The sequence below is a fragment of the Loxodonta africana genome, chromosome 6 (genome assembly GCF_030014295.1).
Source record: "Loxodonta africana isolate mLoxAfr1 chromosome 6, mLoxAfr1.hap2, whole genome shotgun sequence".
Lineage (NCBI taxonomy): Eukaryota > Metazoa > Chordata > Mammalia > Proboscidea > Elephantidae > Loxodonta > Loxodonta africana.
In genome coordinates this window covers 96,358,876-96,386,836 of record NC_087347.1, presented here as the reverse complement: position 1 = coordinate 96,386,836, position 27,961 = coordinate 96,358,876, and the positions used below count along the sequence as shown (strand labels likewise).

The 27,961-nt window shown below is 39.5% G+C and overlaps 1 protein-coding gene across 1 annotated transcript; it reads right to left on the bottom strand.

The window, feature by feature from the left end:
- Positions 1-290: 290 nt before the first annotated feature.
- Positions 291-27,233, bottom strand: NMI (N-myc and STAT interactor). The gene is made up of 9 exons (XM_064287453.1): positions 27,209-27,233; positions 18,585-18,832; positions 12,504-12,584; positions 11,633-11,737; positions 8,292-8,454; positions 5,159-5,265; positions 4,459-4,651; positions 1,308-1,414; positions 291-586 (listed from the first exon to the last, which is right to left on the bottom strand). The coding sequence occupies exons 1-9, from the start codon at positions 27,231-27,233 to the stop codon at positions 398-400; spliced, it is 1,218 nt and encodes a 405-aa protein (XP_064143523.1). The 3' UTR covers positions 291-397.
- Between the last annotated feature and the right edge of the window lie 728 nt (positions 27,234-27,961).

Below are 27,961 nucleotides of genomic sequence, written 5' to 3'. Positions count from 1 at the left end.
GAGTGCAAGTGCACTCCTTTTGTAAAATGTTAGAAGAGTCAAGTTGCATGTTGGTGGGTATGGGGCCAAAACAGAATTGGCCCTCATGGCCATAACAGAATGGGCCAGCATGGGCTGGGGGACATCTGGGTCACTTAAGGTTGATTTCAGCAGACGTGGCACCAGTCTACATAATTTATGAGTGAAACTGTTTTTAATACAGTGCAATTATTGCATTTCTAAACACGCAGCACAGTTTGAAACAAAGAAGAAAATCAAAATCATGGAAATACATTTTGTATATCTAAAAATAAAGACTAAAGAATGAAACGTTTCTTTTATTTTAAGAGAAGGACACCCATTTTTGTCAAACATTTCCAATGATTTGGGCCAGAAGTTATAATTTTCATATGATTCCCTAAGTCTCTTCTTCAAAATATGCTATTTTAGGTTGGCTTAGAGAACATGTGACCACATCTACTTCCCCACCGCCATTCTTCTTCCGCTGGAAGTGAATGTTAACTAAATCTGTTACAGTTTCTTCATCCATCTGAATGTCTTCCATTCCAGTCAGAAGCACCGTCCTGGTAGAGATTCCTGAAAATACCTAAGGAGGAAAAAAGAAAAGATAAATAGAAAAACTGTCAAGAACTTTGAATTACAACACTTTACAATTTACAAGCTCTATTAAATATTTTAGACTTTATCTTGACAGAGATAGGGAACCTCAGGAAGATTTCAAGCAGGGGAATGTAAGACTCAGATATGAGTTTTAGAAAGGTAACTCTAGTGGGATTATGGAGACCAGAGGAAAGGCCAGCAGCACTGGGCACAGATTCAGTGACCAAATGAATGCTGGTGGTAAGGGAAAATGAAGGGTCAAGTATGTGTTCTGTCTCTCAGGCTGGTCGACTAGGTAGGTGGTGGTAGCGTTAATTACTAAGAAGGTTCAGAAAAAAGCAGCCAGTTTGGGATAGAGATGAGTTCAGAAAACATGCAGAGGAAGAATTATTTCTAATATCCAATCACGGTAGACACATGAAAAAAAAAAAAAATGTAGGTATGTCTCCACATAGAAAAACAAAGATTGTACTAGTATTTGAATAACTTCAGTTAAAAAAAGTATATAATAAATAAGGTACAGTTTTCCATTAAAATATTCTTTTTAAAAAACAGACTCATTCTGTATCAAGTAGACATGAAATTTTGATATCTCTCACTGAGAAGATTCAAATAGTGACAGACTCACAATTTTTTCTTTCTTAATTTTTTGGTGGGGTGAGGTTCGGCAGTGAGTTCCCAAAATGAAATTAAAGAGACGACTTTACCTGAAGCTTTTCCAAATGTGTTACTACATATGGAGAAACAGTAACTCTATGGCAGTTTTGATTTACATAAAGAGGGTAGTCTTTCTTTTTCAAAATCCTGTCAGCAACTACAAAGGAAATTCAAAAAATATTTTTTTCTTTTTTAATATCATTTTTTAACCAAAGTTCAACTTCTTTCTAACAGAATAATATCACAAACACTGAACTGAGTGATTAATTTTTTTGAAATATTACCAGGTATTTAAAAAAAAAAAAAGTCACAGCACATAATTTTGACAAATATAAGATCAAACAATAATAAGGTTAAAATAGTCCCTTCTGCCCTGAGCTGTTCTCTGCAGTCAAACGCACAAAAGGGTGCAACATCCTCAGACAGATTAGAAACAACCTACACGAAATAAAATAGCCACCTGTAGAAAGTAACCCACCTATCCAACAAAGACTGGGGCATTTCCCAATTTCCCAAGAAATACAAATGAAAACAACGCCTGGTATATCAAGATGTAAAGAGGTTATAAATTATTCAGTTGTACTGTAACTAAAACATCTGAGGTAACGATGTTTGTTAGCCAAAGGACAGAGGGTTTGAATGGCATCTAGAACACGTGAAAGCAAATAATAAAAACCCACAAGCATGTCAATATATATCCAGGACAAAGAAGATTTATTTTTTAACAGAAATATCCCTAGGATGGAGAAAGGCAACATGTCTAGATTACACAAAGTTTAATAGGCACAGTTGTCGAGAATATCCAACCACTTTTATTTTTAATTCCTCTCAGCAGGCCATCCCTGAGTCAAACATACCTGCCTTCAATCCCGGCTCTCTTACTTATGAGCTATGTGCCTTGGGTATGTTGTGTGACTTTGAAGCTTCAGAGACCTTTTGGCAAAATGAGCAAATAACAGCATTTACCTCAAAAGCTGTTGTGATGGGTCAGTAAGACATGGCTTGCAAACTATTTGGCATAGAACCTAGTTAAGCGTTAACCTATCATAACCGTAATACTACTTTTTTTTTCCTCTGGTGGGACATAAGGTCACTAAACCAAAAAAAACCAAGACCACTGCCATCGAATTGATCCCGACTCATAGCGTCCCTATGGGACTGAGTAGAACTACCCCATAGGGTTTCCAAGGAACACCTGGTGGATTCAAACCACTTACCTTTTGGTTAGCAGCTGTAGCTCTTAACCACTATACCACCAGGGTTTCCGATAAGTTGGCGAATGGTTTGCTCTCAACTACTAACTTAAAAATTGGCAGTTCGAACCCACCCAGTGGTGCTGTGAAGGAAAAGGCCTTGCTAGCTCTGTGCTTCCATGAAGATTACAGCCAAGAAAACCTATGGAGCAGTTCTACTCTGTAACAAATGGCATTTCCATAAGTATGAATCGACTTGAGAGCAATGGGTTTGGTTTGGTGTGGTAGCACATAACTTCTAGGAAGGTATTCCCCATATGGGAAAACACCATAGGTTTTCAATTCAGTATTATCTCTCACTGTAGAGTTTTAAATTGTATTCTAGTTTATAAATAACTTACAGATTTTTTTTTTTTTTCTATACAAGAAATGGATCAACTAACATCACACAGATAAATCGAACATACGAACTTGAAAGATTAAAACCTGGATCCTCATCTGTGGAAATTTCCACTAAGTTATTATCCATTTCTGAGGTACTAATAAGGTGGCCCTCAAGGGTTCTTCTTTTTGTGATTCTCCCTAACTGTAACACACCCTACCAACATGCCTTAAACATCATCCGAAGGCCAGGTCACAAATACATTCTGCTATGTTTGTATGTGCCCAGAGAAACATCTGGAAAGACACCCAACTAACCATAACTAACTACAGAGTAGAAGGAAGAGATTTGAGGAAAGGTCTCACTTGTTCTTGTGTAGTTCAACTTCTTAAAAAAAAAGCATGTATTACTTTGTTTTGAAAAAAATCTGATCAATATTTTTTAATTAGATAGTTGGATTTCAAATATATATATGTATAAATCCAGGAGAAGCCTTAAGAATTATAATTATATTAATATGAGATTTTTACACTGAGAATCACTTGAATATATTAATAAAAGTAGCTGTAGAACCTTCTATTTTTAATCATAAGAATGTAAACCTCTCTAAAATGATTTAGTAAAAGTCTACTTCTACCTGAAAAGGAAACAGATGTCTTTTTTTCTTCAGTCACCCTTACAGTCTTCTCTAATATCAACTCTCTCAGAGATACTGGTCAGTAAGAGTAGGAGAAAGGCGAGAGAAGACTTTATATATATAATTTTTTTTAATTGCCTATTCTGTGCTAAGGGAGCAGTGGTAGAATTCTTGCCTTCCACATCGGAGACCCCGGTTCAATTCACAGCCAGCACACCTCAAGTGCAGCCACCAGCCATCTATCAGTGGAGGGTTGCATGTTGCTATGATGCTGAATGGGTTCCAGGAGAGCTTCCAGACTAAGATGGACTAGGAAGAAAGGTCTGGTAAGCTACTTCTGAAAAATCAGCCAATTAAAACCCTATGAATCCCAGTAGTCCAATCTCGTTGCACATGAGGTTGCCATGAGTTGGGGGCCAACTGGACAGCAGCTAACAATGACATTCTCAGCAAATAATATATACCTTTTATGTAACTCGATTTATATTGTTTCTATCAAATAAAAGTGCATGAGCCTCCAAATAATTCCACTCTAACAAACTAAATAACCTGACATTTTAAAAATCTAGGTAGAATTTAAAATCTACACTCAATAAACTAATTCCCCAGGATGGGTAATAGGCATTAGCTATTTATTTAAAAACACAAATGTTTCTATTTGGAAAAACAAAATGTCACAGATTGGGCACAATTACTGATGTGCCACTCTTAGGAATAAGGTGGATATGGAACACAGTCAGAGCCAGAACACGGTTAGAGGGAGCACAGACTTGCACAGTGAGTCGATACCACCGTATAATCTTGGGTAAGCTATTTAACCTCCCTAAACCTCAGCTTCCTGGCCAATAAAACGGATATAACACCTGCCTCCACAGCTGTGCTAAGGATCAGACGACTGGACGACATAATGTGTAGGACAGGGATACTTTTAAAAATGGCAGAACATAATTGAATTGTAGAGTATTTGTTAACTTTCTATGTGCAAGTACCTCCAATTTCCACAAACGTGATGACAGCACTTTGGGACTGGTTGTCATACTCCACACACTCCACCTCTCCACCTCCGTTTCGGGACTTAGAAAAGCTCAGTTCTAACTTGTCTTTCATCTGATCTGCAGGCAATCTGCCATCAGCAGGAATTCCAGTAACATTGATCTTCACTTTAGAAACTTGTACGTGAACCTAGAAAGTAATTTTGTATTTGGAAATATGGATGAGAAAAGTGGCTGTGTTTAAGCGAATTCTAAAAAGTTTTCATCACTGTGTGTCTTAGTTATCTAATGCTACTATAAAAGACATACCACAAGGGGGTGGCTTTAACAAACAGAAATTTGTTTTCTCACAGTTTAGGAGGCTAAGTCCATATTCAGCGCACCAGGTCTAGGGGAAGGCTTTCTCTCTCTGTCAACTCTGGGGGAAGGTTCTTGTCTCTTCAGCTTGTTTCCTGGTTCCTTGGAGATCTTCATGTGGCTAGGCATCTATCTTCCCCCATCTCCACTTGTTTAATCTGCTCCTTTTATATCTTGTAAAAGATCGACTTAAAACACACCCTACACTAATCCTACCTCATTAAAAAAAACATAACAAAAACACCGCATTCTCAAATGAGATTATAACCACAGGCATAGAGGTCAATATTTACAACACATATTTCTGGGGGACACAATTCAATCCATAACACAGTGTTACCTGGAATCTGACTCCCGAGTTCAATGGAACTGGTTGGGCCGTAACCTCCACATCTTTATCCTCTATCTGTACATGATGTTTTCTCATTCTTATCACATTTTGGGCAACTGAAAATCAGTTTGGAAAGGATTAATGTTGGATATTTCACGGAGATTTTCTGCTTTTGATTTGAGAGTAAATTATGCTGTGTCGTTTAAGTTTCCATTACTGGGTTTAATTTTAAAGGGTATCATTTTTTAATTTTTCTTAGAATTTCCAAATGATAATACTCATGCTGCCAGAGTAGGATCTGTTAATATCAAAATAATTGACATTAGCAAAAAATGACAATGTAGAAATTCTTATCAAGTTACAGACACATCTCTTAAGCCCAATAATGCCTCAGAAATTCTAACATTATTTCAGTCCAGCCACGTCCTTTTGCTTTCCACAGTCGACAGCATTACCAGAGGCTTCTCCTACTATAAAAAAGTACAATCAGAAATTCTTCCATGTTGAGTAAGCTGGAAAAACTTTTCTGGCCCAGGTTATTTTTACAATTAATTTTATTTAACTTTATCATTTGTCACTCCTCCTTAGTATAAGCCCCACAGAAATACATATTTCTTTGTGTCTGTCTTCCCAGGGATTACATATTAAAGGCTACACAGCCTTGAGAGTATTAAAAGAGTGAGTCTTTTTTTCCCCCACATTTAATAAGGATTTCTACTTTTGATAAAATGCTCTTGAGGCCATCCTTTCAAAAGCTGGGAGCCCTGATAGACCAATCACAAAGCTATCAAGGCTAATTTATGACTGCAAATGGAAGAGGCTCAGTGATACAATTATTCCAAAAATCATTAGAACATCAAACAGCCAACTATGTGTCAGTTTCAAATGCACGTAGGTGTGTGATTATTTTTAATTGTGTGACATGAGAGTTCATAACACTTCGGTTGTTAATATTCAGGGCTGCTTATTCTAATTTACCATAAAGATAAGAGATGTTCATTCCCTGTCTTATAAACCTCACATGTGCTTATGACAACCAGACAGTATACCATAGCTGGAGGAAGAAAAAACTGGGCTAGAAAGCAGGGCATCACCATATGAGAACGAGCCCTGGTGGTGCAGTGGTGAAGTGCTCAGCTGCTAGCCAAGAGGTCAGAGGTTTGAACCCACCAGCGGCTCTGTGGTAAAAAGATATAGCTGTCTGCTTCCAAAAAGATTACAGCCTTGGAAACCTTATGGGGCAGCTCTACTCTGTCCCATAATGTCCCGATGAGTGGGAATCAACTCGATGTCAATGGATTAACGGGCACCACAATATGACTTTGTAACTTGGAATTTTGTGTGTGTGTGTGCTAATGAAAACAGGCAACAATAACAGAAGATAGCAATGAAGTAATACTCAAATGATGCTCTTTTTCTCCCACTTCCCGAAAACCCCCAACATCTGGTGATCAGACACAGCTGAGAGGGACCACTTGTGTTTCAACTTTTATGACTCACTCTGTCAGAAGCCAACTGCTGTTGAATTGTGTTAGAAACTAGTTGCCCCAGGAGAACAGAATCTTGGAGCCATACCAAGGGTGGAACCAGTGACGTCACTATTTCTAAAGAAAATCCCAATTCTATCTCCAGCAGTCCCAGGCAATTCCTGTGCAGAATTCCTTCCTCCTGAATCCTCCATTACATCATTTTAGTAATATCCCCATTACCACTGCCAACAGTCAACGTGGCTTTCAGCCTCCTCCCTCCACCCTCAGTGGCAGGGGAGGGACCAGGTTGACAACAATCAAACTGGGTTTATATGCTTAGATGTGCATCAACGGATCCGCTGGAACGTCTTTCTTTTTCATGTTTACTTTCAGGCTATAGTGGTGGACTAGGTGTCAGGAGAAGTGGGCTACAATCACATATTCTCAGAATCTGCGCATGGCAAGGGTTTATGAGGACTACCTGGTCCCATCTCATAACTTGAAAAATCCAGGAAGAAGGCCCCATATGGCGGCCTGCCTCGAGGGATGCTGACTCAGTGAAAAGTAGAGGAGCAATCAGGATGTGGCTTTCAGCTCGGCAACTTGTTAACTGCGTAGACCTTGAGCCAGTTATGTATCTTCTTTAAGGTTCCGTTTCCTTATCTGGAAATTCCTAACAGGTAGCAATAACAATAGCTAACATTTTTTTAAGTGTTATTATGTGTCGGACACTGTGCTAAGTAGTTTATAAACATTTTTGTTTAATTCTCAAGGCAGCGCTATGAAGCAAGTACTACCACAAAGTCTTTTGCACAAATCTGCGATTTCGAGTGTGGTTAGAGACCCAAACCAAACCAAACTCATTGCCATCAAGTCAATTCTGACTCATAGTGACCCTAAAGGACAAACTAGAATGGCCCCACTGGATTTCCAAGGCTGTAAATCCTTATGGACCCTATGGGGCAACTGGTGGGTTTAAACTATCAACCTTTCAGCTCCTTATGTATGTAGTTAAAGAACTCACCCCAAATCACACTTCTAGAAAGCAGTAGTGCTAGTACCCAAAGTCAGATCCTCCTCATTAAGGTGTCCCCAGTTCTGAGCAGGGCCTTATACCCATAGCAAACTTAGTGAATATTAGGTCCCATCCCAAATCTGACCCTCAAGCTCTTTCTGTTCACCGGTTACATGCCCATAGGGAAATCTCTTGAACTTCCTGAGAATTTGTTTCCTTGGCTACAAAATCTACATAACTACTACCTTATCCTATTGCTGTCATATAGTCATGCAAGAATAAAATGAGATGATGTCTGTGAAAGCATTCTGAGAACTATGTACAGCTCTATTATCCTAGGATATTATTACTATCATTATTAAAGAGGCAGGATGTAAAGCAGAAAGACGCTGGTATTCACCACCACACCACCTGGGTTTGAGTCCCAGAGCCATCACCTTCTGAATGAGGGACCACACTCAAGTCATTTCACACCTCAGTCACTTTCCTTATCTGTAAAATGGGGATAATCATACCTCCCTCTTGGTATTGCTATGAGAATGAAATGAAATGATGGATGTAAAAACTATAAAGCAATAGCAAATATCTATGAAAATACTCTGAAAGCCCAATTGTTTCCCAAATGTAATGCAGTCATATTTTTGAACATTCATCATACCTTCTTCTTTTTCAAAAGTGATGAGTGCTTGTCCTTTTTGTAGTTCATAAGGTACTTGTAAGTTCACTTGAAACGAACAGGAGACATTTAAAAACTGGCTGTCATTCTCAGGATTCTCCATGGATATGAATTTTATCTTTGTTTCAGGGACATCCTCTTTAATCTAATTCAAACAGAAATATTTGATTAAAATCAAGACAAGAAATAACTTAAGTCCTTCCAAGGATAATGTGATTTGATTATCCAATAATCCACTGATTATAGAACCCCAGAGAATACTGAGTGTGGTCTTACTTAGTATCTTTTAACAGTTGCTTCTTACCAGGTAAGACTGCTTAATGTAATCAAACACTCATCCTTTAATATTACTGCAGAGATGAAATTATAAGTATATAATTCTTTCACTTTTTCTAATCAGTGTTTATACTGATCAATACTGCAAGGTATTTGATTCTGAAGCCTACATCGTTCATGCAGACAAGTACCTTTTAAATAGCTGTGTCAAGAACAGGATATTTTGCAAAGGAGTCATTAGACAGTTATGTTTAATCTCACTGTAAAGAGGTATGAAGTATAGTCATGTGTATACTAAGGTTAATTTGATAGCAAATTCACAAAGTTTAATCCAAAAAAGAAGGATTCCTGAATTTTACAGTTTAATATTTGTCAAGTTTAAATTCTCCTTTCCTCAATACTTGTCCATCAACTTCTTAACCAAACTTGGGTTTTGGAAAACTGAAGAGACACTATCAACAAGAACTGCAACCTAGAAGATAAAGTTACATGGTTATATTTAACCCAGCAAACCCAGTGCCCTCGAGTCAATTCCGACTCATAGCGACTCTATAGGACGGAGTAGAACTGCCCCACAGAGTTTCCAAGGAGCGCCTGGTGGATTCGAACTGCCGACCCTTTGGTTAGCAGCCGTAGCACTTAACCACTACGCCACCAGGGTTTCCCATATTTACCTGCTTAAAATCACTGGGATTAAGAGATATATAGAAGTACACACAAATGAGCCAGGTGTTTGCATTTCTACTTCCCATGGTTGTTTTACATGCCTAATAAATGTGTTATCCCAAAGGGACTAGCAATACTCCATGAGTCATCTGATCTAATCTTACATTTATTCTATATACCTTGATATATACCTTCAGTAGAACTTCTGAGTACCATAAGGCCAACTTTACCAAAACAGTATGTAATGTTTAGGAAAAAAAGCAGAGTATTTCCCAGTAATGTGGAAATATTCAGTCAGGCACCTTCTGAAGCTGGTATAAGAAAGCCTGAATTCTAGTCCAGACCAGTGTCAGATAGCAATTCACTTACACCCCCTGGATCACAGTTTCTGTTCTCTGTAAAGTGGGCTAGCTGGGCTGTCTGCTCTCTAAAGGCCCTGAAAGTTGTAAGACTAAATGATCCTAGCCCCAGCCTAAGAGGTAACCAGAATCTTGGCAATTTTCTGCTAGATGCCACCCCAACTCATAAACACAGCACACGAGCCTCAATTTTTGGTATTCAATATCCGCCCCCCCCATTTGAGAAACAAAAAGTGATAATGCTTTGTCATGGACTGAATTATGTCCCCCCCAAAAATATATCAATTTGGCTGGGCCATGATTCCCAGTATCGTTGTCCTCCATTCTGTGATTGTAATTTTATGTTAAAGAGGATTAGGATGGGACTGTAACACTCTTGTTAAGGTCACATCACGATCCAATGCAAAGGGAGTTTCCCTGGGGTGTGGTCTGCACCACCTTTTATCTTACAAAAAATAAAAGGAAAGGGAAGTAAGCAGAGAGTTGGGGACCTGTATCACCAAGAAAGCAGTGCCAGGAGCAAAGTGCATCCTTTGGACCTGCACAGAGAAGCTCCTAGTTCAGGGGAAGATTGATGACAAGGACCTTCCTCCAGAGCCAACAAAGAGAGAAAGCCTTCCACTAGAGCTGGAGCCCTGAATTTGGATTTCTAGCCTATTAGACTGTGAGAAAATAAATTTCTCTTTGCTAAAGCCATCCACTTGTGGTATTTCTGTTACAGCAGCACTAGATGACCAAGACATGCTATAAGCATTAAAACTGTTTAAAGAAAGTACTTAACAATACGAGTTGTGGAGAAGAAAAAAAAAAAGGGGGTGGTGAAAGTTATATCTACTTCAAATATAGGCAAATTTACGAGAATTTAAATGGTAAGGGTTAACATATGTCTAATTTTTTAAACTATAAAACTCATTTAAACTACTTATCTCCTTGGAAGAGGAGAAAAATAAAGGACTTAGTGAGAAGATCAAGAATTTAAAGCAAAAGTGATTGAGAATGGGTTTCTTTTGTTGTAAATTTAACTGGAGTATATATAAGTATAGAAAAATGAGTGTATCATACGTGTACAGCAAGATGAAAACCTGCAAAGCAAATACACACATATGAACAGGATCCAGATCAAGAAATGGAAAATGACCAACCCCTCAGAAGCTGCCTCATGTTCCCTTCCAGTTTCTACCTGCCTCCAAGCAGGCAGAAACCTACTATCCTAACTTCTAATATCCTGCCTTTGTGTTTTATTTAAACAGAAGCATATGGCATGCCCTCTTTTGTCTCTTTTGGCTCAACATCGTTATAGGTTGATCCATGTCCCCATAAAGGTATGTTCCAGTCCTGCCCCCTGATACCCATGAATGAAATCTTATTTGAAAATAGTATCTTTGTAGATGTAGCTAATATGAGGTCGGTCATATTGGAGGATAGTGAGTCCTCATTCAATATGACTGGTGTCCTTATAAGAGAATGCCATGTGAACACACGGAGAGAGACCCAGAGAGACGACAGCCATGTGAAGACAAAGGCAAAGATTAGAGTGATGCACCTACAAGCCACGGAATGCCAAAGATTACAGGAAACCATGGAAAGCTAGCAGAGAGTCACGGAGCATACTCTCCCTCAGAGCCCTCCAGAAGAAACCAGCCTTCTGACGTCTTGATTTCAGACTTGTACTCTCCAGAAAGTGAGGATAAATTTCTGCTTTTTGAGCCACTCAGTTTGTGGTACTTTGTTATGGCAACTCCAGGAAACTAATACAATGCTGTTTGTGAGATTCATCCATATTGTTGCATGTAGTTGTAGTTTGTTCATTCTCATTGCTGTGTAATATTCCATTGTACAAATATACGCTAGTTAATTTTTTCGTTCTACTGTGCGTGAACTTTGGTTGTTTTCAGTTTGGGGCTATTACAAATAGAGGTACTATGAATGGCCATAAAGTTTCAAAAGGGCATTCTGTGTCATTAAATTGTTTTTTCTGAAAAGTAGGTGTCCATTAAAAATGTGATACTTAAAAGGAGTTACCTGGAAGTTTCTGATGTTTCTAGTGTTCACTTTTAACTCAGTTTCAAGTTTTTGGATCTCTTCCTGCAGCCTAATATTTTGCTTCGTAATTTCATCAGTTAGGTTCTAAAAAATATCAAACAATACCAAAAATTAAACCACCCCTGAATTCATTTTTCTAAATGAATTAAAGAAGCAAAATTTCTCTCAACCTGAGCAAGGGAAAGAAAGGTATCAGACATTGTCACAGAATAAATATCACATAAATAATATATTTGTTGAATGTCTTACACTGTCGCCTGTCGATTCTCATAATACTGCCATACATTATCATCACCATTCTAGAAACAAGGAAGCGATCTCTTGCACTAGACAAAATCAAAGAAGTTTTAGTAACAGAGCAAGTGTTGAGACCGAGACCTTCTGAATCTTCAGGGTTGTATTAACTCTTTTCCTAGTTATTTGTGATCATGAACTGACTTTTAAAACATACTTTAATTGTGGCTATATGTTACTTTGAGACAATTAAAAAAAAAAATAGCTGTGATTCCTGTAGTACACAGCTTCCTTGACACACCAGACATATAGCCTTGGGTAAGTGGTTTAAGCTACCTGGGGCCTGATCATATAATGATCATATAAATAAGCTCTTCATTTCTAGGTCCAAATCAAAGAAATGAGGGAGGGAGTTAGAAAGTAGCTAAGTTACAAACACTGTAAGAGAAAGACTAGAAAGATGATTCTATTGTAAGACTTAATAAAATAATAGAAGGGAAAAAAGTTGGAAAAGCCTATGTCCTCCCAAATTCAAGGTAGTACTGCACAAAAAAAAAAAAAACTGTTAAACAGATAAAATTCATTTTAAATAATACTTAGTAATTTTCCTTTTTACCTTATATTCTCCATCTTTCTTTAATGCTTCACAGAAATCCAACATATACTGTATCTTGTCTTTATTGGCTGCCATGATTCCCTAGTTATTATAAAAAATAAATATCTTTAAAAAGAAATATATGTACACATTCAAAAAGAAAGAAATAACTTTTACCCTCTTATGGAAGAAACATCTTCTCTTTGCTATGTCTTTTTTCCTGTCCTGAAAGCCTTTATTACCACCTGGCTTATACCTGAACAAAGCATTTATTTCAGATAACCTTCACACTTTTAAATATATAAAAGGATTCTAAAAATCCTTTGCATTTCAACATAATAATATACAGAAAATAATGAGTATTAACATTCCTTTGTAGTTCACATCCCAGTCACCATATTATGCTCCATTTTAAAAGACTACTATTTTTGGGTCCACGAATAGTGTTGTTGTTGTTAGGTGCCGTCGAGTCGGTTCTGACTCATAGCGACCCTATGCACAACAGAACGAAACACTACCCGGTCCTGTGCCATCCTTACAATCGTTGTTATGCTTGAGCTCATTGTTGCAGCCGCTGTGTCAATCCACCTCGTTGAGGGTCTTCCTCTTTTCCACTGACCCTGTACTCTGCCAAGCATGATGTCCTTCTCCAGGGATGGATCCCTCCTGACAACATGTCCAAAGTATGTAAGACACAGTCTCGCCATCCTTGCCTCTAAGGAGCATTCTGGCCACACTTCTTCCAAGACAGATTTGTTTGTTCTTTTGGCAGTCCATGGTATATTCAATATTCTTCACCAACACCCCAATTCAAAGGCGTCAACTCTTCTTCGGTCTTCCTTATTCATTGTCCAGCTTTTACATACATATGATGTGATTGAAAATACCATGGCTTGGGTCAGGCACACCTTAGTCTTCAGGGTGACATCTTTGCTCTTCAACACTTTGAAGAGGTCCTTTGCAGCAGATTTGCCCAATGCAATGCATCTTTTGATTTCTTGACTGCTGCTTCCATGGCCGTTGATTGTGGATCCAAGGAAAATGAAATCCTTGACAACTTCAGTCTTTTCTCCATTTATCATGATGTCGCTCATTGGTCCAATTGTGAGGATTTTTGTTTCCTTTATGTTGAGGTGCAATCCATTCTGAAGGCTGTGGTCTTTGATCTTCATTAGTAAGTGCTTCAGGTCCTCTTCACTTTCAGCAAGCAAGGTTGTGTCATCTACATAATGCAGGTTGTTAATGAGTCTTCCTCCAATCCTGATGCCCCATTCTTCTTCATATAGTCCAGCTTCTCGATTATTTGCTCAGCATACAGATTGAACAGGTATGGTGAAAGAATACAACCCTGACGCACACCTTTCCTGACTTTAAACCAATCAGTATCCCCTTGTTCTGTCCGAACAACTGCCTCTTGATCTATGTAAAGGTTCCTCATGAGCAAAATTAAGTGTTCTGGAATTCCCATTCTTCGCAATGTTATCTATAGTTTGTTATGATCCACACATGAATAGCACAAGTGGTTCATGCACTTGGCTACTAACCAAAAGGCTGGAGGTTTAAGTCTACCAGAGGCACCTTGGAAGAAAGACCTAGTGATCTACTTCAAAAAATTCTCTCATTGATAACCCTATGCAGTACAGTAGTTGTACTCTGACACACATGGGGTCACCACGAGTCAAGAGTTGACTCGATGGCAACTTTTTTTTTTTTTTTAATTTTGGTCAGATGCTTTGTGTTGTCCCTCTTACAACAAAGATCAGAAAAGGCAAGTGAATCAGATATATATGACAATCTAGGAACCCTAAGCGTCAAAGACAAAGCTGAAGAATAGGACTGAGAACAGGCGGAAGGACAGTTAATTCAGTGACAGCAGAAACACGATCACTGCCATCCTGCTAGGTGGATCTGCACAGCACACACAGATAGAGGCAAGTAGCAACATCCCAAGCTGAAACTCACTCCATCTGTTGTGGCTGAACTGCAGTGAATCTACACGCAGCTTCAGAACCAAACAGGAGCAACACCAGACCTGCGAAAGATGAGTGCAAGCTCGAAACCCATCACATGCACTATAATCCTCCCCCCATGAGAGCTCTATGGCCAAGGAGTACTCCCTTCTCCTCATCCATCTCCCTACCCACTCCAACACTAGTCCAGCAGCATTCAACAGTGGCGTGTCCCTAAGAAGGGAACTCACTGCCTAGTCCAGAGGCCCTGGATAAGTAAAGCATTACTGAAGAAGAACAACAACAAGTGGGAGGACTCACACTACCTGATTTTAGAATCTATTATACAGCCATAGTAGTCAAAACAGTCTGGTACTGGTACAACAACGGATACATAAAACAACAGAACATATTTGAGAACCTAGACATAACTCCATCCACCTATGAGCAGTAGATATTTGACAAGGGGCCAAAGTCCTCTAAACGGGGAAAAGATAGTCTAACCAATAGTGCTGGCATAACTAGATGTCTGTCTAAAAAAATGAAACAAGGCCCATACCTTACACCATACACAAAAACTAACTCAAAATGGATCAAAGACCTAAACATAAAATTTAAAATGATAAAGATCATGTAAGAAAAAATAGGGACAATGCTAGGGGCCTTAATACACGGCATAAATAGTATACATACCATAACTAACAATGCACCAGAAAGATAAATTAGATGACTGGAAGCACCTAAAAATTAAATACTTATGTTCATCAAAAGACTTCACCAAAAGAGTAAAAAGAGAACCTTCAGACTGGGAAGAAATTTTTGGCTACGACATATCTGACAAGAGTCTAATATCTAAAATCTACAAAATACTTCAACACCTCAATAACAAAAAGACAAATAATCCAATTAAAAAATGAGGAAAGGATGTAAACTGACACCTTACCAAAGAAGACATTCAGGCGGCCAATAGACATGTGAGTAAAAGCTCGCAATCATCAGCCATTAGAAAAATGCAAATCAAAACTACAAGGAGATACCATCTCAACCCAACAATACTGGCACTAATCCAAAAAACACAAAATAACAAACGCTGGAGAGGTTTCGGGGAGATTGGAACTCATGCTCTCCTGGTGGGAATGTAAAATGGAACAACCACTTTGGAAAACTATATGGCGCTTCCTTAAAAATCTAGATCTAGAAACACCATATGCTCCAGCAATCCTACTCCAATGAATATACCGTAGAGAAGTAAGAGCCATCACATGAACAGACACATGCACACCCATGTTCACTGCAGCACTATTCACAATAGCAAAAAGATGGAAACAACCTAAGTCCCCAACAACAGATGAATGCATAAACAAATTACGGTACATACACACAACAGAATACTACGCAAAGATAAAGAACAAAGATGAATCTGTGAAACATCTCACAGCGTGGGTGAATCTAGAGGGCATTATGCTGAGTGAAATAAGTCAGTCACGAAAGGACAAATGTTGTATGAGGCCACTATAGAAAGAACTCAAGAGAAGGTTTACACACAGAAAAAAATATTCTTTGATGGTTACGAGGGTGCAGGGGGAGCGGCAGGTGAAATCACTAACTAGATAGTAGACAAGAGTCAACTCTGGTGAAGGGAAAGACAACATGCAATATGCAGAAAATCAGCACAACTGGACCAAAGCAAAAGCACAGGAGTTTCCCAGACATATCCAAATACTCCAAGGGACCAAGGAGCTGGGGCTGGGGCTAGTGACCATAGTCTCGAGGGACATCTAGGACAACTGGCATAACATAGTTCATAAATAAAATGTCCTACATCCCACTTTGGTGAGTACCATCTGGGATCTTAAAAGCTTGTGAGTGGCCATTTAAGATCCATCTATTGGTTCCATTCTATCCAGAGCAAAGGAGAATGAAGAAAATCAAAGACACAAGGAAAATATTAGCCCAAAGAACTAAAGGACCACATGAACCAGAAACTCCACCAGGCAGAGCCCAGAAGAACCAGATGGTGCCCGGCTACCGCCACTGACTGCTCTGACAGGGATCGTAACAGAGAGCTCCAGACAGAATGCGAGAAAAATATAGAACACAATTCAAATTCACAAAAAAAGACCACACTTATTGGTCTGACAGAGACTGGAGGAACCCCCAACGCTACAGGCCCTGGATACTCTGCTAACTCAGAACTGAAACCACTCCTGAAGCCCACTTTTCAGACAAAGATTAGACAGGCCTATACAAAAAAATAGTAATAATAACACATGTGACGAACATGCTTCTTAGTTCAATCAAATATATGAGACCAAATGGGCAACTCTTGCCCAAAAGCAAGATAAGACAGGAAGGGACAGGAACTGGACAAATGGACACAGGGAAACCAGAATGGAAAGGGAAACATACTATCACACTGTGAGAATTGCAACCAATGTCACAAAACAATATGTGTATAAATTTCTGGATGAGAAATTAGATGGCATGTATCAATATTAATTTTTGATTTTTACAATTATATTGTAGTTACAAGAGCCCTGGTGATGCAGCGGTTAAAGTGATCGACAGCTAACTGAAAAGTCAGCAGTTCAAAACTACCAGCAGCTCCGCAGGAGAAAGATCTGGCACTCTGCTCCATAGACATTTATAGCTTCGACTCAACGGTGGTAGGTTGTTGTTTTTTTTTTTTAATTGTAGTTATGTAGAATGCTTTTTGTAAAAGGATATAAACACCGGTGGTTTCAAACTGGGGACCTTTTCGTTAGCAGTTGATCCCTTTAACCACCACGCCCCACTGTGCCACCAGGGCTCCTCATTATAATCACAAGGACCCTCGAAAGTGAAAATGGGAAGCAGAAGGGAAAGTCAGAGATGTGACTACAGAAGAATGATCAAACAGATGCAATGTTGCTGGCTTTCAAGATGGAAAAAAGGGCCATAAGCCAAGGAAAACGGCAGCCTTTTGTTGTTAGCTTCCCTGGAGTTGATTCTGACTCATGGTGACCCCATGTGTTAGCTACTGGAAAAGGTAAGAGAACTGATTGATCCCAAGAGCCTCCAGAAAGGAACTTAGTTCTGCCAACACCTTGAGTTTAGCACAGTGCGACTCATGTCAGGCTTCTAACCTACAGAACTGTAAGAAAAGAAATTTGTGTTGTTTTAAGCCACTAAATTTAAAACAATTTGTTATGGCAGCAAATAAACCGATACACATCACCACCACCCATTTACTACCTATTTCCCTAATAGATTACTGTGGTGCCAGACCTGATACAATCTAACCTTCCTATATGCACACCTGTCAGCAAAAAAAGAAAAGCCCAAAGAATGAAATTAGGGGAAGGAAGGAAGGAAGGAAGGGCATGGGGATTAATAAAGTACCATGCTATGGATAATGAAATACATATAATCTTAAAAGAATTTAAGCACCTTGCCTAGACTGGGAAACACAGTATTCTCCTTTGGATGGCTCCTTCAAGAAAAACCCTGCATGTTGGGCAGCTCATGTCTGGAGGGGAGATGAGGAGGGCAGAAGCTGGCTGAATGGACACAGGAATACAGGGTGGAGAGAGGGAGTGTGCTGTCTCATTAGAGGGAGAGCAATTAGGAGTATATAGCAAGGTACATATAAATTTTTGTATGAGAGACTGACTTGACTTGTAAACTTTCACTTAAAGCACAATAAAAATAAAAATAAAAAAACCCTGCATATTGTGAAAAGCGAGGCTTAAGTGAAGAGAGCTTTGTCTGTTTTTTAAGGAATCCATTTTCCTAAGAACTATCTCAAGAGACTATAAAATGCCAGGGAAACACAAATCATTTTAAGTTTCCATTTCCGGAATGCACTAAAGCAAACTAAAGGGACAGGAACAGACGCAGGACACGATAGAGAAGCCAACTTGTGCCAGGGGCCATGCGCCCCCTCGGCCTATCTGTAGCTAAGGAGAATCCGGCTGCTGACAGCAGAGCGCGCCGGGTCCGATCTGCGGGGGTCGCAGAGCCTCCTCCCGCGCCCTCTCTTCTGGGCGCTTCCCCCACCATCCCCAGCTTAGCGGAAATCTCCTCCCTACCCACCCGAGGCCCGTCTAGCTCGGGGCTACTAGTAGCACAGATGGCAGCCAAACAGCAGCCGGGAACAGGACGCCCCACTCACCCACGTCGGCCAGCACAGTGCAGGAACTCTGCGCCCCGGCCTCGCCCTGGGCCCAGCGCGCCAGCCCTTCCGGGAAACCACGTGAGGCTGCGCGCGGGGGAGCGCGCCTTCCTCCGGCCAAAGGCCAAAGGCGCTGCGCAGGAACCGCCCTGGGCTTCCCGATGCTGATGCTGCCTTATGCAAACGCGTCCCTGGAGATCTGAGGGGCCATTCCGGCCTAGGTGTCACTCGGATTAATAGTTTGGTTTCTTAAAAAATAAAAATAAAACAAACTCTCCTCAAATGCTGTTTTCTTTTAAACTAATCACTACTAACACCAAACCTGGTACCTCCAGTGATTTTAAGGTGTATCACTAGCAACACAAAGCTCTAATCAGTTTTATTTTCTGTTTTCAAAAGGTGGTTTGTGTGTTCGTTTTGTGAGAGTCTATCCCAAAAGTAGTCCTGAAGTTTCTATTAACACTAATAATTAGGACATGTTTTTAAAACCGTGTGTGTGTGTGTGTGTGTGTGTTTTATGGGAGTGTATTGATGGCAAAGTGGATAGAAACCAAATAAACTCAATGAGATTACATAAAGCAGGAATCTCCCTTGGACCGTGCCTTCCAGATTGTCTCATTGTAATTTATCGATCTTAATAAACTTAAACTACAGTTTTTTTTTTAATAGCCAGCACAGCACCAACGTTTCTGTGTGTCTTTTGCAAAGTCCCCTGGGCGAAAGTTGGGAAAACTGCAGTGCTCACGTAGTTTCTATGACCCATGTCCCTTGAAAGTTTTCTTATAATCTTTTGTTTTGTTGTGAACCTTGTAAATAAATGCTTCATTAGGTGTGAACGTTTCCTTTGAAGATAAAACATCTGGCATAGCTCAAGATCTGAGTGTTTCTTAACCCTGCACAAAGACCCACCCCACAGCTGCACTTGCTCATTAATAGAGATGGCAGAGGTATATCAAAATTACATAGAGTTCTAGTTTGTAGTATATAATAACAAAAACAAAAAAAAACAAGACAAACCCGTTGCCGTCAAGTCAATTCTGACTCAGAGTAACCCCATCGGAGAGAGAACTGCTCAGTACGGTTTCTAAGGAGTGGCTGGTGAATTACAACTGCCAACCTTTTGGTTAGCAGCCGAGCTCTTAACCACTGAGCCACCAGGGCTCCACCGATATAGTGGTCCTGAAGAACAGATTAAAAGAAGTAAAATTCATAAATCAAGAAAGTTGATAGAATCAGTTTCCATTTGTTCTTTTCTTAGAATAACATGTCTAAGCAGAAAAAAAATAAATAGGAAAAAGGACTGCCCACTGCGGTGGGTGATAAGGACTTCTTTGTACTTCTCGGCCCACTTAGAAAATACAAAAACTCCATCTATTGCAAATTGAGAAAGAATTATTTCTGCTCTACCTTGGGATTTCAGAGGGAGCATGAACTCTAGAGGTTATTTAGTTCAATCTCAATTCTTTTTTATTATGTTTCATACAAAGATATAAGGGGCAGGACCTTCTTTCATTACTTTTTATACAATGATATAAGGGGCAGGGCCTTGGCCAGAACAGGTTGTTGTTGTTGTTGTTGTTGTTGTTGTTGTTGTTGTTGTTGTTGTTGTTAGGTGCCAGTGAGTCAATCCCAACTCATAGTGACCCTATGCACAACAGAACGAAACACTGCCCGGTCCTGAGCCACCCTTACAATCGTTGTTACGCTTGAGTTCATTGTTGCAGCCACTGTGTCAATACACCTCGTTGAGGGTCTTCCTCTTTTCTGCTGATCCTGTACTTTTCCAAGCATGATGTCCTTCTCCAGGGACTGATCCCTCCTGACAACATGTCCAAAGTATGTAAGACGCAATCTCACCATCCTTGCTTCTAAGGAGCATTCTGGTTGTACTTCTTCTAAGACAGATTTGTTCCTTCTTTTGGCAGTCCATGGTATATTCAATATTCTTTGCCAACACCACAATTCAAAGGCATCAATTCTTCTTCGGTCTTCCTTATTCATTGTCCAGCTTTCACACCCATACGATGCGACTGAAAATACCATGGCTTGAGTCAGGTGAACCTTAGTCTTCAAGGTGACATCTTTGCTCTTCAACACTTTGAAGAGGTCCTTTGCAGCAGGTTTACCCAATGCAATGCATCTTTTGATTTCTTGACTGCTGCTTCCATGGCTGTTGATTGTGGATCCAAGGAAAATGAAATCCTTGACAACTTCAATCTTTTCTCCGTTTATCATGATGTTGCTCATTGGTCCAGTTGTGAGGGTTTTAGTGTTCTTTATGTTGAGATGCAATCCAAGGCTGATCTAATATTGACTCAGATCTTTTAGGTAGAAACTGAGCAAAGGGCAAAGTGTTACAAGTAGCGGGGAAGCCTTTTTAAGACACATACATCTTAAAGCAGATCCATATGCCAATAGCCTGAATTCGACTCAGCTTCAAATCAGGTACTGTGCAAAGTGCTAGGGTTTTAAAGATGGTCATGTCATTATTGATAATAATAATTGCTAACATCTACTGAGAACTTCTGGGCATTTTATAAACCTTTTTCATTTTGCCAACAACCATATGAAACATAAGTATTATCCCCATTTTGCCAATGAGGAGTCTAAGACTTAAAGAAGTAACAGAAAATCAAGCTTGTAACATGTGGTAAGGTTGCTGTTGTGCTCTACTTTCAACCACAAAACTAATGTCTTCAAATTGTGTTCTATGGCACATGGCGAGGAGGGAGGTCGATGCCCAAACTGGATTGAGAAATGCCGAACACTGGATTCCCTTTTGGAGATTCACAATCCCATCAGTATATTAAGAGTTCTGATAAATCTTGAAGGGAAGATTGAAGGACACTTTAAAAAAAAAAAAAACGAATTTTATTCAACATGGATTTTATCAAACTAACTTGACCATTAAATCATTTTTTTATGGAACAGCTATGAAACCTTGAGTTGATTCTAAGGGGACAATTTGAGTAATGCTTTGTTAAATTATACTATATCCTTGGCGCAAACACTTAAGTATTTGGCTAATAACATAAATGCTGGTCCACCCAGAGGTGCCTCAGGAGAAAGCCTGCTGATCTACTTCCCAAAAAATCACAGTCACTGAAAATCCTGTGGATCTCAGTTGTATCCAGACACACATGGAGTCGCCATGAGCCAAAATTGACTTAACAGCAACTGGTTAGTTTGTTTAATGTAAAAGTTATTATTTATTGAGTGTTTATCATGCACTCAAGTATTTGTCGCACGTGAGATGCGGCACTCTGTGCCTTGGACACTTCATGTAAATCTACACAACAATGATAAGAGATATATTTTACATATTTATCTCCTTCACTAGATGATAATAAACTCCTCCCAGGCCTCCCCATACACACACACATCCTCCATTAAGTGCTATGGAGAGGTGGGATACCAGGAGTAATTAGACCACAAAACTGTAGGATACTGAGTAGTCTCCTCTACCTCAAGAGATTAGTGGCTGCTTCTTTCACAGAAGAGCTGAAGATTGAGTTGACTCAGAAAGAGGAGGTGGACTGAGGCAAAAGGTTGGGTGGAAAAGCCCACAGGCATGAAAAAATTTGAGAGCTAACAACAGTAAAGGACCTATGAAAAGATGAGAAAAATACCAGACATCCGTTCTATTATACTCCTCCTTTTGGAAAAGGTCCCCTACACCAAGGTTACACGCCTCTTGCTAAGAATTTGGTAATCTGGTTTGCAGTTCTTTCTTCGGATATTGGAACACTTATAACACGCCCAGCATTGTGCAAGATTCTGGGGAATACAAAGGAATTCTGTAACTTGATTCTGGTTTTCAACTGGTTTGCAATTGTAACATATAAACGCTAAAGGAAAACAAATACCCCATCCCTTGCTCAGGTAGTACTACATATTTAAGAGCATGGATTTGATATCAGATGTGAGTTTGAATCCCAAATTCAAGTTGCTAAAGCTTTCTGATCTCCATTTTCTCATCTGTAAAATGGAGCTGCTGTGAAAGATTTACTACTGTACATCAAGTATTAAACACAGTGGATGGAAATCAAAGTGTTTTTAGGGGTCCATGGTGCTCTTTTCTTGAGGAAAGAAAAGCAACAGCTGTTCCTGTCTGCCTACGTCTCTTTCAGAGAGCGATGGCTCCGGGACTGCAGCCAGGCTTCCATTACAGCTCTCTTAGATGGAAAGAAAGGAATAAACCAGGATGGTGGACTGGTCAAAATGATGCATAAGCGTGGAAAGAGGAAGAAAGGAGAAGCCAGGAAAAAAAACAAGAACAGTGTATCTGAAAACCTTGAAAGGGATATTCTTCTCTCTTTCATCAATATTCATTTCAATTTATTCTAAATAGTTTGCCCTTGTGTACAATGTAACAAGATAGAATGATCTCACACACAAGGCTCATTTTAATAATATAATATCTACACAGGGTAGTTTGATGATGTTGGGTATACAAAGCCAGGGTTAATTCATTCCTCTTGGGGCTTAAACTTCACCAGATGAATGATAAATAAAAACAAGCTTCATCTCCAATAAAAATAAAACAAACAAAAAAATGTTTGTTCAGATCTTATATCGCTTGGTCCTTTAACGAATTGGAATGAAAATATGATTGCCTTTTGGGAGGCTGACCTCAGCTGTTTTTCAACCATCTGAAAAATAAAACCTCTAAATTTGGTGCCCATATTCAAAATAACACTTTCTCAGGTATATGAACAGCAGCAGGCAGGTTAGCTTGTCATGGAAAGTGAACCATCTTAAAGTTATCAGGAGAAGCAGGACTGAGTTTTTGCCTTGACTCTTACTAGCTCTGTGAGCTTGGGCATTTGTAATGGGTCTGACACACACAAGGCACTCAAAATGTTCTTCTAATCATATTTCCCTTTAGCTTTCTGAGACTCTATTTCTCCATTTCCGCAAATGTAAAAATGAAGGTAATAATATTAACCAAAAAATTATAGAATGTTTTGTAGCGGTTAAATGAGCTAATACACACACACATATATATAAATGCTTTTGAACAGTAAATGTGAAGTAAAATAATACTATTATTAGTATTAATATTGCCTTCTGATTTTTAAGCTCTAATTAGAAGAGTCAATTATCAGGGGTGATGGTGGGAGAGGAGAATATAACTAGATAACTTAAAAAAATCTAGAGGCTGGATGAAGCCCCAGCAATTGCATGCAACCACCTTTGATGTGCACTATACTATGCTTCTTGTTTCCCCTGGAATCGTGCAAAGTGTGATAAGGAGGGATCTGGGCTGCCGTGGCTTGGTTGGTTGTTGGTTTGTAACAGGATAGAAAAAGTAAGAACAAGTAAATCAAATAAGTCTAAGTCTCTCTCTCACTTATTTTGGTTATATTATTTTCTGAACTGCACGTAAGAGAGACAGGTAGTTGCTGAGTGGCATTTTTGTGGCCTCATCTCCTTCCCGCTATCCTGAAGATACCACAAGCATCCAGTTTTTGCAAGCCTTCTTCTGTGGTCTCTGATTTGATCTGCCCTCCTCCTAGGGACAATGTGGCCAAAGGGCCCAGGTTTTTTAAGGCTCAGTTTCCAAAAATACTCTGCCCAATTTCAGTCCGTGTGCCACAACCTGTTTCTCTTTTCTTCCACACCCTCTTAATTGAAACTCAGAGTTGATTGTTTTGTTCCTACAGAGTTTTTAACGTTGGACAATTTACATCCTGAATTTACCCAGCTAATGATTCACTTTTTTTTTTTATCTTGCATCCCCCTGCCAAATTATTCTTCTCGAAAGTGGTATGCTCATCAAGTCATTCCACACCTTAGGCACTTGCAGAAGACATCTTATATATAAAGTTCAAACTTTCTCCCTCAATCTCAGTCACAGGCTGTTTCCTCAACGGGCTGGGTGCAGCTTGTCTTTCTAACTTTATCATCCCTTATTCCCCTTTTCTGTATCCTACTAAATTGTCAGCTGTCCAACTCCAGAACAGTCATATCAACAAACTGGGCTTCTTTTCCCTCTCACCATTTCCCTTTTCTGAGACATTTTTCCCTCTCCTTTCTAATATCTCAGTTGTACAGTTCCTCAATGAAATTTCTACAAACATATTGACAAGTTTAAACGCAGTAGGTTATAATAAAAATACTAACAACTCATCAGCACAGACACTGAACCATCAGGATGGTTTTAGCCATAGTGCTAGAACTGGGTTATAGAGCATTCCTGCTTTGCCAGTCATTAATCTTTCAGTTGCTGGATCCAAAGAAGGTCCAGGGAGGAGGCTAGGAATTCCTGGTGGAGAGGCAGAACTGGCTGGAATAGCAGAGGCACTGAGGTGGAAGTGGGGGAAGACTGCAACTATTCGCCAATTGTCACAAAAATATTTCAATATCTAACAACTCATCTGGCCATCCAACATCCCTGGGTGGTACAAACAGTTAATCCACTTGGCTGCTAACTGAAAGTTTGGAGGTTCCAGTCTACCCAGAGGTGCCTTGGAAGAAAGGCCTGGTGATTTACTTCTGAAAAATCAGCCATTGAAACCTATGGAGCACAGTTCTACTCTGACACATTTGGGGTTGTCATGAGTTGGAAATGATTTGATGCCAACTGGACTAATTATGAGCATTTAAAGATCATACCAATTGAATATCAGTGCCAGGCCTTGCTCCAGATTCAAATGAAGTCTTTTCCAACAACCTTAGAAGCAGTAGTCTCTCCTTCCTATAAGTTCTTTTAGTACTTTGTGCTCATACTATCTACAAGGCACATTTACAGCCTTGCATTGTTAACTGTCTTTTGAGGACTATTATATAAGTCATCCCCTCAAGATGGTGATCTTTTCTGAAACAAGAGTTGTACTGTATCTTTTGTCTCTCCCAAAAACTTGTCCAATACTTATTAATAAGGACTGATTGATTGAATCATTAAGAACTATTTTCATCATAATTATGGCAGTCACTTTGAGAGTAGCAGCCATCTTTGAGACTCTGATAAGAGCTATGGACTCTCTTCCCCAAAATATCCATATACATCTGCACATACACAGAAAATTATTTGTAAAATTTCAGGTATTTCACTTATTCTGTAAGCTATTCATAGACTCCTGGGAGATCGTGGAATCTAAGTTAAAGACCTTGGCTTAAATGGAATTTTATGGAGCTAAAACATTAACCTAAAGAATTAACTTTAATGTGACCTTGGGAGTTCAGTGAGGGAGATACTTCAGGAGAATTCATCCTTTTTACTCCTTAGATCATAATATCTAAGTGGCTATATCATTGCATCTGTCTGGGAGGCAGAGGAGCAGCAGAGCCTACATGCTCACTGTGGCCATCCAGTCTTCTTCTGGAATATTGTACTATTGACTGAGGGTTTCAGCTAAAGCACACTCATTACCAGTAATATTCATGGATATGAAATAACAAACACCAGGTAACAATTTGGAAAGGGGTTATCTTTGACTAGGTGAAGTGATTAATAAGCACCATATGCCAAACTATGAAGAGTGTGATTCATGTCTAACTAGGAGGAAAAGACGACATATGAAAATTCGAGAACAATTTTGTCTTAAGACTTTTTTTGTCAACAAAACCAACCTTGGTACATAAAGTGTAGACTTGATGTATAAAATAATAACGACATCATTGTCACTAAAACTCTGTGTGGAATCGACTCCCACTGACTTACGCACCATGACTCAAAGAGATGGGAATTCCATTAACTCCCTGAGGTAGTTAGCAAGCCTCCTTGTAATAATCTTTCTGGAAGAAAAGAGAGAACTTATTCACAAGGAAAGTTCCCTGCTATGGCACAGACGTGAAAGTCTAGAAAAATTGCGTTTTCTCGTATTTCATATGGATTTGCTTTACTTCTTGGGAAAAAAAGTAGAAAATCTTTTATATACTGTTTATCTGGTCTATATTGTCTAAAAAGTCTTGAAGCACACTACCACTACAAACACATTAGACATGAATAGTGAAGAAGACACCAGAAGAAAGTAATATGGAAAAAAAATAGTTCACACCTGCTAATTAAGATTAAAGCCAAAGTGTGCTTTTCTGGCCAAAAAATCAGAGTAATATTACTGAGATGCAAAAAGTCACTCTTTTCCAAGAAATGGCTAGAGAAATTACATCAGTTCTCTGGACATATGTAGGAGAGAGGGTGTGCAATTGATTCAGCGTAACCCTATTTTTCCCTCTGTTTTGACGACTGTGATAACATACTGAAGTGTCTAAAGGGTAGAATTCTCTTTAAGACATTCTGTATAGCACTGTGCCCTATTTGTACCTCATGTGGATAGATACTTCCTGAAAACACAATGATGGTAATATGAGTTACAGCGGAGCTTACATAGTACAGGGAAATCACATCAGGAGAAGCATCTTCCCTAGTCCTATTTTGCGTCTAATTTACAACATACCCTCAAAACCAAGCTACCGGAAGCAAAGACTTAGGATAAGGAGGGTGAGATCGGGAGTTGGAGGGAGAGGTGGAGCAAAGGGCGACTTGGCTACCTTTTCCTCCTTCTTGATTTGTGACAGTCTGTGTGTGTGAGTGAGAGGCAAAATTTCTCTCCGAAAGCCTGCCTTTGTTATCGGACACTGAATCTAATCAATATCAAGCACACTGTTTTAGTGCTTACGTCCATTCTCTTCACCAAAGGACATCTGGCCTTTGTGGATAGAGTGGCTACCATAGCAACCAAAGTGGTGAATTCCATACAGGAGTGACCTGTGATTATTCGTTGAATAAAGTAATATGAACCTACTTACAGGCTTGACCTCACTCTTTTTCTACTTATCCCCACAGTCTTAGCCCTAAGATGCCCTGCTCCCTGGGAGAACCATAGCTGTGTCTGAAGGGGAAAAAAAAAAAAAAGACAGCTCAAAGAATTATAGACTATCAAATAAAATCTGGAAATATTGGGAAGCTTTCAAGTGGAACTGTGGTAACTTTTCCAGACTCAAAAAACAAAATAAGGCCTTAATAGAACTATGGGTTACAGGTTGGTATTGATTGCATTGTGTCCCCCCAGAAGATATGCTGAACTCCTAACCCCTGGTACCTGTGAACATGACCTTGTTTGAGATAGGGTGTTTGAAAATGTTATCAGTTAATACGAGGTTGTACCAGAGTTAGAGTGGGTCCTAATTCAATCCGAATGGTGTGCTATAAAAAGACACAGGGATTCAGAAACAGAGAGAAGACAGCCATGTGACCATGGAGTTATGCTGCAGGTACAAGCCAACAGAAGGCTGAGGCAGGCTATCTGAAGCTAGAGGAAGAAAGAAGAAAGGGTCTTTCCCTTGGGCCTTCAGAGAGAACATAGCCCTGCTAATGCCCTGAATTCCATCTACTAGCCCCCAAAACTGTGAGGCAGTAAATTTCTGTTCTA